At 41.0% G+C, this 18,464-nt stretch overlaps 1 protein-coding gene across 1 annotated transcript; it reads right to left on the bottom strand.

Annotated features, from left to right (window-relative positions):
• Positions 1-241: 241 nt before the first annotated feature.
• Positions 242-9,480, bottom strand: LOC118406528 (cytochrome P450 2U1-like). The gene is made up of 11 exons (XM_035806589.1): positions 9,375-9,480; positions 8,332-8,462; positions 7,436-7,609; positions 6,788-6,881; positions 5,082-5,240; positions 4,221-4,333; positions 2,827-2,913; positions 2,062-2,187; positions 1,446-1,685; positions 640-783; positions 242-378 (listed from the first exon to the last, which is right to left on the bottom strand). The coding sequence occupies exons 2-11, from the start codon at positions 8,456-8,458 to the stop codon at positions 242-244; spliced, it is 1,401 nt and encodes a 466-aa protein (XP_035662482.1). The 5' UTR covers positions 8,459-8,462; positions 9,375-9,480.
• Between the last annotated feature and the right edge of the window lie 8,984 nt (positions 9,481-18,464).

An 18,464-nucleotide genomic window follows, 5' to 3' on the forward strand; every position in this document is an offset into this window, starting at 1 on the left:
CAGCTGTTTTTTTCTTCTTCAATACAATATAGAGCTTTAAGATAAAAACCCTTCCCTGTAATATGCACCTCCAAAATCCGGATCCAAACATATCCCAAGAAAAAAAAACATTTCTACTGGCACTTTTGCCAAGGGCACCTAATCATTTTAAATAGGCAATCTGCGCCTGCTCTTGAATACCAAAATTTGCCCTAAATACAAGTATGTTCTGCTACCTCAATCATTTCCGGAAGTGCTACATCTATTTCCGGCAGGTCACGATCACTTTGGCAAGTGCATCCGCGTCAGGTGACCTCTCACCTCCCGGAAAGCTGAAGTGGAAGTTTTGCACCAGTCCTCCCAACAGGAGATAAGTATCGGCCAGGCCCATTTTCTGTGCTGGGCATGCGCGACGACCAACACTAATAAGGGAGAGAATATGCAAGAGTAGATCAGATAACGCTTACATTGGACACTAGAGGACAATAGCCACTTACTACTACTCTCCAAGCAGAGGTTAGGCTGCGGCTATTTTTTGAACGTTTTTTTTAGTCATTTTTATCGAGCTTTCTATCTTTTTTTTTATATCTTGCTGTGTCAAAACCTATTTGTATTGGCGTACTTCAAGAAAAATGACAAAATAGAAAGCCCGATAAAAACGAGAGGGCTTTGGTATCAGCTTGCCAGTCTCATCCAGGAAACGTTCCGGACGGAATGTGTGGGGATCCCCCCAGATGTCAGGGTCATGGTGCAGCGCCCAAAGGTTCGGCACAACCACCGTGCCCTTCGGAATACGGTAACCACCTAAGGGACAAGGGAATAAAGTCTTTGACTACTTGTTTATTATAAATATATTGTTGCATCCTAGATGTGCTTCTATCCTAGAAGCGTTTTCTGGGATAGAAGCAAGTCTGCGATATGTCTGCATCCCAGATGTGCTTCTATCCCAAAAGCGCTTTTGGAATACCCTGAATACTACTTGTTTAGATATATTGTTGCATCCCATATGGGCTTTATCCTATAAGCGATTCTGGGATAAAGTGCATTAGGGATAGGTCTGAAACACAGATATCCCTGAAGCGCTTGTAGGATTGAGCACATTTAGGCTTGTTGGAACACTTACTATGCCTTGAATATATACATACCCAACACCTTGGGTCATAGCAAAATTTTAAACTTTCTCAGCTTCAGTATGTTCAGCCGGAAAATAGATTCCGATTATGTAAACCTATTTGGCGATATGTTTTTTTTTCTCTGCAAAGTCACAATACATTCAAAAATTTGTTTTATATATAGAATCAATACATTGAACTATCCCTTTTTACGAGCAACCTAATTCTATCATAGCAGATGCCCCGTCTTACACCCTATGTAATTTGCAAAAACATCATGCAGCCCGATAACCTTTTTTAATTTTTTTATTTTCAAATATTTATGAATACATTACAGAGGTAAGTTGTACTCACGCAGTGATGTATCTTTAGTCGTGGCACGCGGTAAGGACAGTGGATCAGGGATTCCCATCCTCAGTACTTCATTCACAGTCGCCTCCGTGTATGGAGTATCATGGCGGTCGCCAAGCCCAGGCAGCCTGTCCCGTCCGACTACAGTGTGAAGCTCGGCGGCTACCTTCTCCTGTATCTCCGGGTGGGCAGCCAGGGACGGGATAGCCCAGAGTAGGGCAAGTTTCGTCGTTTCAGTTCCGCCTGTAAGTTACCACAATTTGTTCTCACGAATATCAATCACAGAAGCCCCAAATAGCATTCTCTACTCGTGAGCAGTATACTTTTGTACACTTGCAATTAGCCCCATGAATATGAATTTGCAATAAAACCTTTATCCGAGTGTAACGCTAGTTCACCTTTGTCCACGGGGTAACCTATATCTGTTGTTTCAACCGTGGTTTTCTATTGCAATATTTTTACAATATTTCATTTGACCAAGCATGTTCAAAATATTGCCGTTTGAAACCGCCACCCGTCGAATCGACCTACCTTTATGCCGTTTTTTTTTTCGAAACAACGGATATAGGTTTCCCCTCGAATAAGGTGAACTAATGATACATGAGGACATCAAACTCACCCATAAAGACGTCATACACAATCTGCCTAAGATGAGTGTCTGTCAGTGCACTGATGTCGTATGCTCCATCCTCTTCCGCCTCCTTCTGAGCCTTGATCATGTGATCTGTGACGTCACGCATATCATCTGTAATAAAAAAAGATAAGGATGCTTTCCCTAGCCTCCAAAGCAAACTCCCTGGGCCTTTGTTTGTTACGCCTCAGGGGCTAGCCTAACAGTATAGAGTCATGTGATCCGACCGTTATTACCAGCTGCCTATTCATTAATGCCTTACCTAGCCTGGGTAGCACTCGGAAAGTAGTTCGCTCCGGCGTTCATTATATACCATATATATATAGCCGCTTCTAGCTCTAACATTCATTATACACGGTATATATCGCTTCTCTGCTGTTCTATCTGGAATCCTTGATCCTATTCTTAATGTCTGGAATCGTCCAAATTTTGGGGGTGCTGATTGGTCCCTACACATGAGCTAATTATGAAATGTAAATGCGATCGTTCGAACACTCGAAAAGCCCCGATGGTGCTGATTGGTCCCTACACATGAGCTAATTATGAAATGTAAATGCGATCGTTCGAACACTCGAAAAGCCCCCCTCCCAATTGTGAGAGGGCCTGTTAGTTGTCATCGAACGAGCGCTCTCGAACCTATTCCTTAATTCGCGCATTAACTGACTCAAGTTAGCAGCAAACGGTTTGAATTTGCAGGTCTCCAGACGAGTAGGGGCGGACTACTACCCGGATAACACCCAGGCTATGCCTTACCTGGGTTAAATCCCTCGCGGTGACGGTCCACTTGGCGTTTGAAATACCTCCCCGTAGTGCAAGCAAGCTTCTGCAAGTCAGTCTTTGCTGTGTGTACGTGATGGAAAGAAGAGGTGAAATTGTCAGTGAAAATTAAGGTTTCACTATTTCATAACACTTCCACACCATTTTTCTACATTATTAATTTTTTCAAAAAATTTGTTTGTGAATCATCACTGTTAGGATTTTAGTTGAAAATATACAAATTTGACAATTTTGAAAATATACAAAATTGACGAAAGAACTTACAAATGTGAAAATAAACAAAATCGATATTATAGTTTAAAAAACACAAAATCAACAATTATCAGACAATACCAGACATTCGTTAAAAATGTATGATCTAGTTAGCAACTAGATGTGTTGTACCGTTTGTACTGGCTCTTAATTTCTAGTGTCATCTTCAACAATTTAGTTTGAAAATATTTTAAAGGCAACCTAAGCAATCTTAGAGCGTTAAAGTGGAAATATTCTGGATAAGGCAATCTTTATTCATTTTTATTTATTTATTTATTTGGATTCTCCGCACTGACAATGGAGGGTATGGCGGAACAGGTGTCAAAGGACACCTTTTCGAAGCCGCCATACCTAAAACGTAACAATGATATACACCAAATCACACTACACATAAATACAAGAACAAATATCATAATCAATGTAAAGTTAAAATCAGGATAAATCAACTTAACAACACACATACATTATTGAGTCCAAATATGTGAAATAGATATACATGTAGTCATAATATAGGGCAAATTATCGTGGCCTTGTGGCAATGTAAGTGGCGCAACAGCGTGCTAGTGACCATGTGCAAGCCTGCTCTAGCTTGAAGTTTTGTCGGAATCGTTTTTGCATAAATGAAGATAGCTTTCATTTAAAGGCAGACACATCGGACGGGATTGTGGCTGAAGCTCCCAGCCCTCTGGTTTCAACGGGAAGTTTGTTCCAAATTGTGATAAGTCGTGGTGTAAATGAGGAGGCAAATGAAGATGATCTTACTCTCTGAGAGACTAACATGTGTTTATGATATTGACATGTACTACACTATATTTCCACATTTATATAATTATTTCATACATTTAGCGGTAAAATAGGCCGCAGAAACAAGCCGCACAAGGATTCGCTAAATTTTGCCCCCCCCCCAAAAAAGTAGGCCTTGTTAACCGTGCGCATTGTTTCTACGGCGTTTATAACCACTCAAATTATCAAATAATGATGTAAATGTGGGAACAGAGTGTAATAAATGTCAATATCATACAGATTGTTTTATCCAGAATATGTCCACTTTTAACGCTGTAATATTGCTTACTAGGTTGCCATTATTTTAAAAGGACAACGAGCAACGAGCTACAGACCTCGATGAGGCAGGAATCCAAGGGAAGGGTAAATGTCGCCAAGAGGACGCTTTTTGTTCAATTCTTCGGACCTTTTTGTCATATTCTTAAAATCCTCGCTCTTCAGGTCAAATCTGTTGAAATACAGTATATATATATATATATATATATATGTATATATAATCATTGTTATTATTATTAACATATGTATGTTTCCTACCAGTTTTCATGTAACATGTTATGCTTAATTGCCTAGTGCGTGTCTCTTGGTTTAAACACACACATGCACGCACACACACACACACACACACTTATACACACACGTACACACATAAGCACAGACACACATACACACACACGCGCATACACTCACACACACACACATACACACATAGGCATGCACACACATACACACTCTCACACACATACACATACACACAAGCACGCACACACATACATACACACACAAACACACAGACACATACACACAAACACACATTCACAGACAAACACACACACACACATACACACACACATACATACAGACATACGCACATACATACATATATACGTTACATGTTCAGCTCCCACGTCAAATGTTTGTACACTGTTTCTTATTTTACCTAATATTGACAGCCAACGAAACGATTACAACAGTTTTGTTCAACGATTATTTGTCCCTGTGATATTTATCTACTTAAACAAATGACTCGGCAACGTTTTCTTAAAAAAAAAAGAACAACATTTTTTATGCATATATCAAAAGGACTTAGACCTGCTAGTCATTGAACTCCTAGGGCTTTGAGGATCTTCTGTGAGCGCGATTTAATCAGGCTATATAAAATAGTTGTCAATCGATAATCGGCTATATCTAGACTATACCTGACGCCAAAGGCAACTGGGCAGACAATATTGTAGATCAGATTGGAGATGTGCGCATTGAGATCCACTGCTTGACCCTCGACCTTCTCAAGTTCACCGATGATGTAACGAAACGCTTCATGGGCTTGGGTTTCCAGGTTTCTATCGGAGGCATATTCCCTAAGGACGAAAGGTAAAGATATAGTCAGACGGTTGGCGGTTTTTGTAACTGCAGGCTTAGACTCTGTGCAAGATGTTGCAATTTTTCGTTTGCTGAAATATTGAAAAGACAATCTTACAAATGTGAATGTGATGTACCTAACTCATGAGGTCATAAAGCCAATGCGTTCATTAATGAATTATAGTAATCTTGACAAGCAATTTACATACATAGCTGAGAAAGAGAGGAACATTTTAGTATAAACTAGAGTTCGGGGACCTCATACCTCCATGAAATATTTATTGCTTTTTTGTGGATGGTATGTATGTTTATAGTCGGTTGTATTTGAGAGTAATGGTTATATAATATAAATGTTATGGGAAAGTAGTGGTGTATTTATTTAATGACACAGAGGATGTCCATCTGATTAGTAATTATCAAAATGTGACACTTAATTGTGTAATGTGCGTTTAAGAGGTCGACGGCATATGGTAGCGTGGTGTTCCTTAAGCTTGATGTTTGGCATTTAAAATGTCTGAGGTTGTCAGCATTATTGATGAGGTTCGACTATGTGCCTCAGAGCTGTGTGGTGGGAGGAAGTTGGGAAACTCAGAAAGAAGAAGGGATGTGGCCAACTTTAGTCAGATGGTGATTTGATTTTCCACCAATATGTCATAACATCAACTGTTCACACGGTACAAAAACGAGATGCACACTTTCCTCTGACAGCCCAACACCAACTGTAAGATGAATACTTGGCGCCAACCCCGTCTGCTAAAAAACAAGTACCATTGGCTACGAAAGAGACAACTAACAACTGTCCCTTATCGTAACAAAATCAGAACATCTGTGTCGCCCATAAAACTTCTGACACCCAACCCAAATGAGAGGACCTAATGGCATTTTAAACAGCTGTCACCTCACCATCTGCTTGGAGCTAAGCCCATTAACAAACACATAAAGCACGATGCCTGTACCAATATATCTCAGATATAGGGGTGATTTCTGATATTATTACATCGATTATAACGACAGATACGGCTCCCAAAATCTCATCGATTCGAGCTTTCATCACACCCCACCAACACAACAAGTATGAAACCAATCCATTCAGCCGTTCTTGAGTAATCATCTACACAGACAGAGACACATAACAGAAAATATAACCTCCATTCCATGACATTTCATGGAGGTAATGAGGTATGCAAAATAAGATATAGCCTATAGGATATAGGAGAATTCTTGTACACAACCAGCATGTACTTATTCTGCTTACCTTTCGGTGTCTATTGAACACCCTTCGCAGAGCTTCTGACTGTAGTTCTAGTTCTCGCCGCTATATATGTAGCCGATGTAGGTGGCGCTTTTGCGGTGAGAACACAATCCCAAACGTGGCCAAGTTTGTACCCCCCCCTCGTGAAGGTGATAGACACCGAAACGCAAGCACAGTAAGTACATCCTGGTTGTTTACAAGAATTCTCCTATGTCGTATATTTTACCAACCCGATGTAATTATTTTCGGAAATAAAAACATACTTTACAATATTTCGTAATATTTGGTACGAACCTGAGAGCGCTCTTCATGAGTTTGCTGTGCTGTTTCCAGGCTGGATTGTAGTCAGTAAAGGCCATGTTTTTCCTGCCCTCCGATTCTATTTCATCTAAAACGCATAAACATGGGTTTCACAGTTGTGATGTTTATACTTTTTATGGATAATAAATACCACGGATCCAAGGAGTCCGATTACTGTACCGGGGCCTCTTACACTCAGTCCCGTAAAATATTCCAAGCATTTGATGTAAGCGTCTCGGATAGTAATTGAATGGCACTTAAACTACATGATTAGAACATTTCATGGAGTAATGAGGTCTTTGAACTCTTTTCAATTAGTCCATGAACACTACATGTTTCAAATGGGAGTCATACTCCTACACAGGGACATCCAACGGCGAAACCACCTGTCTGGATGTACCCTGCTTTCTCAACCGTCACCCTTAGTTCCTGACAGCTCTACTTATGAATATTCATGAGTTTACTCTTATCTATGCCAGATCCCTTTTGAAAACTGAAAGGTCTATTCTCTGATTGGCTGACAGCTGGATAGTGGTGACACCCACAGGAACTAAGTGACGGTTGAGAAAGCAGGGTACATCCAGACAGGCGATTTCGCCGTTGGATGTCCCTGCGTAGGAAGATGATAGGAGTCATACTCACAAGATTGCAGATGAGGTCTGCCTGCAAACGCAACACTCTTCTCCACCAGAGCTTCCCGAACGGCATCCACGCTGTTCAGCACCACCACATCCGTCATGCCCTTCTTCAGGCTGAAAACGTCGCCATATTTCTTGGCAAGGTCGATGAAGGTCAAATGGGACTTGCCGGAGAACACTGTAATACAATTGCAATCGTCAGTGGCTGCTACCTACCAACATGACCAAATACCAAACTGTCTTTAGCTACATTTGCTTGGAATATTGTTATTACTCTGTGACCGGAGGGTAACCTCAGGCGATGGAGTATTGTTTTTGACGATGTAACGCGCGTTCGCAATTATGGTTTATGTTGGTTGTGGTGTGTGGCATGGTGTTTATATCAGATACATAGAACACATCACATCGACTTTAGTTCAAAGCTAACATACCTATTACTGCCAAATTTAAAACACAATCCTGTACGCATCAACAGCAAAATAAGAAAGAACGACACCAAATGAAAACAACCTCACAGCTTCACCATGGATACCTGAAACACTCGCAACTGCGAACAGCTGACGACACGATGTGCACAAAACGATCATCCGATAGATGTTCCACATTACCGCATATATCTGCTTGGAGATAGGCTAATTACAAAACCACGTGACCTATAGGTTAGCTGTTCTACAATACCAGGGAAATAGGGGTAATTTCGAAAATTATTACATCGATTATAAAAACAAAAAGTGCATCATCGCACAACTGAGTTTGGGCACAACTACATATCAATGCGACAATGGGAACATATAACAGATACAGATGCGAACGCGCGTTACATTGACAAAACTAAAACTAAAATGTCGCCGGAGGTTGCCCTACTTAACTACCTATCTACTTAACTACTTATCTACTTACTGGAAAGATTTCCAATGACAGGCCAGGGAAACGGGCCGGGGGGCATTCGCCATCGTCTGATGTAATCCATCAACCATGTCACGAAAAGTACAGCAAAAAGACTGACGAAAAGCGTGATCAACAACATCTTCCTGCAAATAAAATGCAGATTAGAAATATAAAACTTATATACAACGCAATGCGAAAAGTAGAAAAAAGAGTTCGTGTATGCCGTGATCATGTTATAGCCCAGACCAAGGACGTTATATAACGTCCTTGCCTTATAAATATGACCCATATTTGAGGAGAAAGAGGAACGTTTCAGCTCGCTGAAGAGCTAGTCTTCCACTGGTCGTGACAGAGAGGACAGACGCTATGTACGGTATTTACAGGGAAATTCCCCTAGCTGTTCACGACAAGCACATCGAACAGTGAACCACGGCTTAACCTCCCGTTCTAATACCTGTCACATTATCCAGGATCTTCGGGCGTATCGATGGAAGATCGGCCATATTTAAGATCGACAGAGCCAGAGGGGTACGCGTATTTTTTACCTGAAAACCGTACCTGTTACATATAAGGTACTTTGTACCTTATTGTGCTTAAAATAACGTTATTATTATAAGCGAGGCTCTGGCGATTACCACAGAATCGTCGTCCGATCGATTTTCGCCAAATGTGACAGGGGTATAAGGACTGCAACCCTTTTTGGTAGCGTGCATCTCGGGTGAGCGACACAGCCGGAATCGAGCTCACGGCTTCTACAGTTCCAGATGCAAGGCCGCTAACCACTGAATTGAGCAATATCAATTACAGACAAACACTGCGGAATGAAGCGCAAATGTTCCTCATACTAGTATCATGGTACCCATGTCCCTCAATATCTGTCTTTGCATGAGTTCAGGAAGGAACTGTTCCAAAAGAAAATGCCCTCACAAGCGCACAAGTCTAGTAGCGGTAAAGACATACAGTTTTATGCATTTCTTTGCGTTACTACATGTACCACATTTACGTTCAATTGTACGACATTAAGAGATATCAAGCAAGGGATAAAGATTATGTACCTGCTCCGCGTCTGCCACCTCGGAAAGAAAAATGAAAACCTGCCGTAAGAATGCCGTAAAACCGGTTCTCTGTCATATACATGACTGATTTTCTTTCTAATTGGGTCAATTATACACGAGGTTATTATTTTTTTCTGACACTCTTAGTCGTTTTCGACGAAAAATATGTTCATCCTGTGCAAAAGTGCATAATTTGGTGCATTAGTTTTTTTACAGAAATTTCCCCCTTCAATGTACCAACATTAAGCAAGTTGAAGGAATAAAAACTCATGTCATCTTGTAGATGTAGGGGTGTCATTTCACCCCCAAGCAGCAGGTCTTGATTCTGGTAGGAATTTTTGTGATTCCGGACCAATATCTTTAGAACCTCTGGGTGGATTGCGATCACGTTTGCTATGGGGATAGATATTGTGAGCCATTGTGCTATAGCGTGCATTAGAAGTTTGCTGCAGTTTTGTGGTTCGTTTGCAAAAAAATTATTTACACCCCTTTTGGTCAGGAGTGGAGTGGTCCTAGTCAGTTTGTTTAGATGGCCAATTGGCTGGAGGCAGCCCACCCGCACCAGCTGGGTGCAACCAGTGTTTAGTTTCAGTGCCCTGCAGTCATTATGGTTTCTTCTACACCTTCTAGCATCTCCTTCAAAAGTGTTACATTTATCAGGTTATATGAAATGTACATCTACAAAAGTGAATGTTACCTTGTTACCTCCATGAAAAATGGAGGTACTGTTTTTGTTTTATGATGTTTTGGGGGTATATATCAGTTTTTGCAGTTTTGTGTTTGATTAAAAAATATATCAGAGTAACTGTGACCATCCCTGTGACCACTGTATGGAATGAACCATTATATACCCATTAGGGATATGTGCCAGGTGCAGGTGTAACAATAGGAAATAAAAATGAAATGGCTAGGTCACTAAAAAGGTGTAGTTTTGGATCTCACTGTTTATCATAAGTAGATATATAAGAACAATGATGGAATAATTTTGCCAAACGTCAAACCATATTAACCCTACGCACCATCACAAAACAAAATATTTCATGCAGGTTTGAGTTTTTTTGTTTGTTTTGTATTTGCTGTTATTTTGTTAGAATATCTCTATGTTAAGAGGCTCTGTCTGTAAAAACCAAGCATAGGGTGGCCAAACTCAAAAAATCGATTTTCCTTAAATTTTGTGTGGTGGTAGGGCCTTGGTCCAAACCTACAAAAATGGCAAAGTTTTAGATCTGCGGTCACCGGTTGCCATGGCAACGGCCATTTTTCAAAATGGCGGATTTTCAGCAAGGGAAGGCCTTGGTCGCGTCCAAAATAGGCCTCCTTTGGACTCCTGTAGCCCCCACAAATTAACTGATATTTTATTGATTCTCGGATATGTTATTACCCATATTCTAATAAAAAAAAATGATATATAGTGATGCTCAAAATGTTTTTGTAGTGAGGTGCAGCAGATGTTTGAAAATGATGTGTTTTCGTGAATTTCCAAAATTGACAAAAATCAATTTTTTGACCATTTTTATTGACCATTAGCTCATTTACAGGCAAATCAATTTGCTTGATTTTTGGCACAGTTATAGTTTGAACCTTTGTATACATCATATGTAAAAAAAAGTTTGGGCCTTTTACGTATCGAACCGTGGTGGCCCCGAGAGTAAACCAATATTTCCATTTCAAGAAAATCGTAACCATAGAATTATTCCTGGAAAAACAGTCATAGCTTACCAAAAATGAATTTCAGTTTCATGTTATGTAGCAGAGGAACTTACCTATCACTTATAAAAGCAGGGTTGTTCTATATTTTTTTATAATTGCCTTTAAAATGATTTTATTGAGTTTTTTTCGTCATTTTTAGACCAAAAAATGTATATTTTGGCCCAAGCACCCTGGTATTGCAACCAAATGACCTGAAATTTGGTATAGGAATGTCCTGGACAAGTACACACATGGGTTGATAACTGGTTTGCCATGTAATAGAACAAAATGCTGAATTTGGTGACTTTTTTTGGCATTTTCGGCCCAAAAAGTACATTTTTGGCCCCTGTACCCTGGTTTTACAACCGAATGCCCTGAAATTTGGTATAGGAATGCCCTGGACACATGCGCACATAGATTCAATAACCATTTTGGCATACTGTTCAACAAAATGCTTAATTTTTTCCAAAAAAAGTACATTTTTGGCTCCCATACCCTGGTTTTACAACTGATGAATGACCTGGAATTCGGTATAGCAATGCCCTGAACATACATGTATGCGCACATGGATTCAATAACATATTTTGCATACAGTACAACAAAATGCTTTATTTTGAACATTTTGCCATTCTTTTTTCCCAAAATCATTTTTCGCTCCTGTTCCCTGGTTTTCCAAGTAAATAACCGGTAAAAATTTGGTATAGGAGCGCCTTGGGAATGGCTTTTATAACCCGTTTTTGCATACAGTGCAACAAAACGCGTAATGTTGTAATTTTTGGTCATTGTTTTACCCAAAGTACATTTCTGGCTCTACTTAGCTTTTATTTGCCCATTCTCTTTAGTTTATAGTTTGTTTTTAACTGTTGCTGGAGGTGTGGGTCCTGTGAAGGACGTATAAATCCCGTTGCCCACACCTTGTAGGTGTCTACTTTTTAAGTGGCTATGCGTGCGACCTTTGTCCACCTATATGATTACAGGCGAAGAGGGTCAGCCTAGGGGTTAGGTAGGACCTGATGACTGATATATAATTTAGTGATGACCAACTGTGAGCTTCTTGGAAGCCAAGGATCCACCTGCTCTAGTTTTCGCCAATGTTGTACATACACAAAAAGGAACACACAGTGGAATGTCGGGCACTTCGGCCCCTTGGCAATCAGGACATTTCGGCCCCAAGCCGAGGACACTTCGGCCCCAAGCCGAGGACACTTCGGCCCCAAGCCGAGGACACTTCGGCCCTGGGTCCAGTCCACGATAGTTATCTAACACGTAGCCCGAGTTGACTACATAACGTATAATTTTAGGACGTATGATTTTAATTATACAGTATATTATAAAGTGTTCTCCTGTTTACTCGAGAAAATCGCCATTAATGATTACGCTTTTTTTGCGTTTCCTTAAATTGCATAGCATGCCCACAACATAAGAACTAGCGGGGCCGAAGTGTCCTCTGAGTCTGGGCCGAAATGTCATCGGCCTGAGGCCGAAGTGTCCTGGACTTGGGGCCGGAATGTCCGGGCCGAAGTGTCCATGTGCCGAACTGTCCTGATACCCACACAGTGTGGCACATACATACACAAACACATACACAAACACACACACAAACACAGAGATGCACACACCGCGCGCTATTTTCAGTCTCCAAGACCTCAAATCCCCAACACACCAGTTTTATTTTTCTATGTCTTCCTTGGACCTATAAAAATCACATGGAAATTCGGTACGTCGCTGAAAAAGCCTTTAAAAGCATTCTGCGTACGTTATATACTGTATTCGTGACACTTTGCACGGTCAGATGCTTAAACATGCGGATCTTACCGGTACTGCAGTCATTAACATAATTTATGTCTAAGCTATTTTAGCGATCTTTAAATGATTTGACGCTATACATGTACCGTGCACAGGTAGCTGTTGTATGTTTTTCTTAGTAAATTTAAATTTCCTACTAATCTAAGCTATTCATGTGGAATTTTAAACCTTTAATATGGTCAAATTATCAACAATTTTAAGACATCCCACAATTGGAAAAAAAAGATATTTAATTTGATCTGTTAACGTTTCTTTCTAACACAACGGAGATGAATCCTTTGAAGATCTTGGCAGGAGGCTAACCTTATTTTTACTAGGAAGGCCTATATTTGCTAAGCATATTTCAAAATTTTTGATTGCCCTACATTATGGTCCAATGGGGGCATATAAAAACAAAGAAGGAGTAAACATTACGCATACGGAATCTGCAAGTACATTTGTATGTGATATCAGTTCACTGGAAGGCTAACTAAGTGGGAGTATTATATATTTGCCTAAGATTTTATTCTGCCCTAGTCAGGGCATCCAAAAAATTCCTAAACGCAAACCTATTCATATTCACACAATCCTTAGTTATGTAGATGCCATACTTTGTACCCCGTACAATGGGCGCCGCCATATTGTCTCGGGCGCGGCAAAAGAAACATCGTGTTGCAATCCAATAACAATTTATTCTAGGTTGCGGCTGTATTTAATTTTTGGTGAAAATTTTGCAACAGAACTATGTCATGGTGTTACATTATTTTATGTAAATACAATTAATATTATTAATTTTACTATTCTAAGGAACATTTGTACGTGTAGATGGATTAAAAGAAAAAAAACCGCAAGGTTTAATAATGTGTGCATATTTTATGTTAATGAGCTGCAGTACTGGCATGAATCACACGTCAATGGAACTAAATATTTTACCTTTGTAGAAATCATTCGTTTTACAATTCACCTTATTGGAGCCAATATCTGAGTAATGATGCTGTTTTATCTGCACGGGACCCCCATTTTACGTCCTTTCCGAAAGGTGAATGCAATTCCTTACAACATGTCCGAGCTGAGCCAACCATGGGATCGAACTCAGGCCCACGGATTCATGGAATTGGATCCAGGTTCGGCCACAGAGACATATATACCCTGAAAACACAGCTGTAGGCTTGTACACTAAGGACAAGCTTCCGAAGACCTGAAATGACCCTTACTATTGTGGTGTGTTCTCTAATTTGCTCGAGGTGTGGCTCTCCACGGACCGGCGGAGCTTTCAACATAATGCCCCGTACTATCCCTAGCCCAAACTTTATAATATATTTAATGGTCGAGTGAGAAACTGTTGTTAGGTGCATTTCCACCGGTGCAAACTAGGATTTGAACCCAGATTTTAGGATTTCAACGGCTTAACCAGCTTAACGGCCACTATGTAGCGCTAGTTTACCTTTATCCGCAAGGTGACCTATTCAAACCTATCGCAGTTTGATAAAACAACGGATGTAGTACATCTGTACAGCCGTCGTTAAACTTTAGTATCAAACTGTTATATTTTCAAAATATTGCAGTTTGAAACCACCGCCCTTCTTCTCTGAATACCCCTAAATACACTGTTTTGAAAACAACGGATATATGTTACTCCTAGCCGTTGCATACTTCGAGTGGGGCTGCTCTTATTTTAGGGGAAAGCTGCATGCAGCTTCTTCGCGATTTTAACGTTGCCTAGGTTCTCTTTAATATGTCGGGAGAGGGAGTTTGCCGAATGAGATAAAACTACTTTCAACGGCATACTCCCATCCTCGGCAAACTCCCTTTCCCCACTCCCCAAACAGATGTTAGTCTTTCTGTTGTTTTAGTTTTAACGTTTTGTTAGTCGTTATCGGGCTTTCTATTCTGTATTGTATTGTATTGTATTGTATTGACTATTGTATTTGTACAACTGAAAAAACGTCAAAAAACAGCTGGAGCCTAAACTTTCTTTTTTTTTTTAGAGTACCTTTTCCCGGCATATTAAAGAGAACCAGTAGCCAACGTTGAAAATTGCGAATCAGCGCCACCCCAACCCTTAAAATGAAATTGAAAAAATAAACAGCCCTGTTCGAAGACTGCAACGGAGGCTAGGTTACCCCGCGAATGAAGTAGCCTCTACCAGGCTCCGTGGATCAGTAGTATCATTATTCGTGGTGAGGAAACGTACTCTTCTGGCCGGCTCCATTTGTCCAATTTCTACAATTAGACCACCGATCCACGAAGCCTGGTAGAGGCTACGAATGAAGACGAATTCGCATTTTGTACACATGGATCCTATCAAAGTTTGAACCAAAACGGAAGAAATATGCAATTCATGAACTACCAATTAATTTTCAGGTCACAGCTACATGGAATTACGAGGTAACCTCACATGGCTTTAACATTCACCTTATGTGACCTTATTTTGGCTGTTCCGAAGTCCAAGTATATTGACCTCTGCGGTCACGGTCAGATGCCTCTGGCTAGTCAAAGTTAAAGTGGCACCATGTGGTGAAGGGGGAGGGGGGCACGGCATAGTCAGGTGGAAGTTGAAGTCTGTTATCGTCGAAACGCTAATGACGAACTTAAATAGGAAAGTCATCTAGAATGTCTCTTGTGTCTTGACACAGCCTTTATGAACTAAAATATGTATTTCGAGGTTGGAGTTTAAGATAGGTGCGAGGAATGATCAACTGTTTGAAGAGAGCCCCACGTCGAGCAAAAAAAAACACCACAATTTTCGAAAAGATTATGGTCTCATCCCGGTATGACCGAATCAAACCGGTCAGTCTTACATAACAAACGGGTAGTTTACTGGGTTCGCAAACAAACAAATAAACAACCACACTACCTAATGCAGCTGGGATTAGCGAGGGATTGGAGATGATCTAATCCTGTATTTCCTTGCCCAAAAATGTTTCTGTCAAAATAGAATTGTCGCTGGAAAATTGTAAAGCTTGGTCAGAGGAGTTAGCTGAGTCTAACATTTGCAAGCGAATAAAATCAAAGAAAATATTTCATTAATTAGTTTGGCCAATTTGTGCACACGTGATTTCTGAAGTCTGCAGTAGCTAGTGTATTGAGACTCAAGGAAACCACAAATAAAGATGCGACAGGTCCTTAATGAATACAAATTACTATCCAGACAATCAGTAGTATTGACTTCCGCACGCTGGTGACTTTTATTTGTTATCGTTTTTTTTTAAGGTAAACTTTTATTAGATAACAGGTAGTCCTATTGCCTTTCTGAGGTTGTAATACCCCTGTCACATTTTGCGAAAATCGATATCGATCAGACGACGATTCTGCGGCAATCGCCCAGCCTCGATTATAATAATAACTTTATTGCACAACAATTGTACAAGGTAAAAAGCATGGAATAAATGTGACAGGGACGGGTTTCTGGTGAAAAATACGCGCATGCGCAACCCTACGTCAATCTTAAATATGGCCGATCTTCCATCGATACACCCGAAGATCTTGGATAATGTGACAGGGGTATAAAGACAGTGAGTCCCCTCGCCTCCCATCGCCTTTTCCTTCTCCAACTGAGATCAGGTATTCATTTTTACACCTGGGTGGAGTGAGGAAAGTTGCCTAAACTCATTGAAAGGATCGGTAGCATGATAGAGACTGAACCCAGGACCTCTTGGTTCTTGGCCAAACACTATAGCTAGGGGCACAACCCGCCGTACTTGCAAGTGCGTGCTGTCTACGTGCCAAAACGTGGGCAATCTTTTGGTATCCGTAAGTGGTAAGTACCGCCTCCGTACGAACTACGGATTTTGGAGCACGCAGACACGCCGTAGAAATTTAAGTGCATGCAGAACTTTCTCTGCGTTCGGGCTGCGGAATCGCCCTCCGTACGTGCCAATACGTATACGGGCGACGCACCTGCCTTGTACAGACTGAACGTTTTCAGGAATACGTGGCGGACGTGGCCTCCACAAAAAACGTACGGACAAATTGCACGTACGGCGGGTTGTGCCCCAGGCTTATGCTACATAACCCACTATTGTATGTTGGTTTTAGACAATGACTTGCATGAGGATATACGGCTGAAGCAAAGCCTTGGGCGATTCCATCTCCTCACACCGTTTGTTTGCATTGCATACCCGGGAAACCGCCTCATGGCGTTAAGGTGGGGTCACACATGCGTATATATTCAAGTCCGTTTGAGGTGCGTATGACAATCTTAGTCTCTACCAGGCTCCACAGGTCGCGGGAAAAATAGTACAAATTGGACAAATATAGATACATAAAATGCCAGATGAGTTAGCTGACCGAGAATTATGGTTAGCGACCAAGCTAACTCGTCTGCCATGTTACCTGTTTACGTTTGTCCAATTTCTATTATTTTTCCAACGACCTGTGGGGCCTGGTGGAGGCAAATACTCCCATGCGCGCCTCATACAGACTTAAATATATATGCAGGTGTGACCCCACAATTAGTCTCTACCAGGCTCCACAGGTCGCGGGAAAAATAGTGCAAATTGGACAAATATAGATACATAAAATGCCAGATGAGTAAGCTCATGACCGAGAATTATGGTTAGCGATCGGCTAACTCGTCTGCCATGTTACCTGTTTACGTTTGTCCAATTTCTAATATTTTTCCAACGACCTGTGGAGCCTGGTGGAGGCAAATACTCCCATGCGCGCCTCATACGGACTTAAATATATACGCAGGTGTGACCCCACCTTTAGTCTCTACCAGGCTCCACAGGTCGCGGGAAAAATAGTACAAATTGGACAAATATAGATACATAACATGCCAGATGAGTAAGCTCATGACCGAGAATTATGGTTAGCGACCAAGCTAACTCGTCTGACATGTTACCTGTTTACGTTTGTCAAATTTCTAATATTTTTCCAACGACCTGTAATGAACAGCGGACGTACAAGCTGCATATCCGGACAGATTCACTTGATCCACTCACACCGGCATGGACTCTTAATCTCCAAGCAGATCCTACGGTAGCATAAGATAGTATCAAAAGCTGGCAGAAGAGTGAAGCCGGCTTAGGAGTATGTTTCGGTACCGGCAAATGTAGCGTTTCTACAAGGCAAATGGACACCTCTTGGCTGACTACACTCCTTGGCCAGTTTGGAACTATCTTATGCCATTGTATGATCTGCTTGGAGATTAATGGACTCTCACTCTTTTCGATATCAGTGTTTTTTTTGTTGTTGTTGTTTTAACGTGCTGAAATTGTGGCTCTCGAATGACGCCACTAACTAAAGTATATAATTTATACCCGAGTGAAGTACCTTTCCTTCGGGCACAGTATCAGAGCATATGTCAGCAGTAGTATAGTACTGTCAGCGGATTCGAACCCAGGACCTTTGGTACTGGGCCAAGCATACTACCAATTTGCCCTTGACAGACATTAGTGAGGCTGTGCTGGAATTTGCTGTGTCTGCAGACAGTTTCGGGCCATTAAACAATGTCAGTGACCGGCCAATGTGGTTTCCAATGCCAAAAGTCACTAACCGAAGTCACAGAGAGGTTACAGGCTTGTACTTTGCGTACCCATACTGTTTACTATTTGATAAGAATTATTTGTTCATACATTTTTCATAGTAAGCGAGACCTTGACCGACTCTGGT

The sequence above is a fragment of the Branchiostoma floridae genome, chromosome 19, assembly GCF_000003815.2.
Source record: "Branchiostoma floridae strain S238N-H82 chromosome 19, Bfl_VNyyK, whole genome shotgun sequence".
Classification (NCBI taxonomy): domain Eukaryota; kingdom Metazoa; phylum Chordata; class Leptocardii; order Amphioxiformes; family Branchiostomatidae; genus Branchiostoma; species Branchiostoma floridae.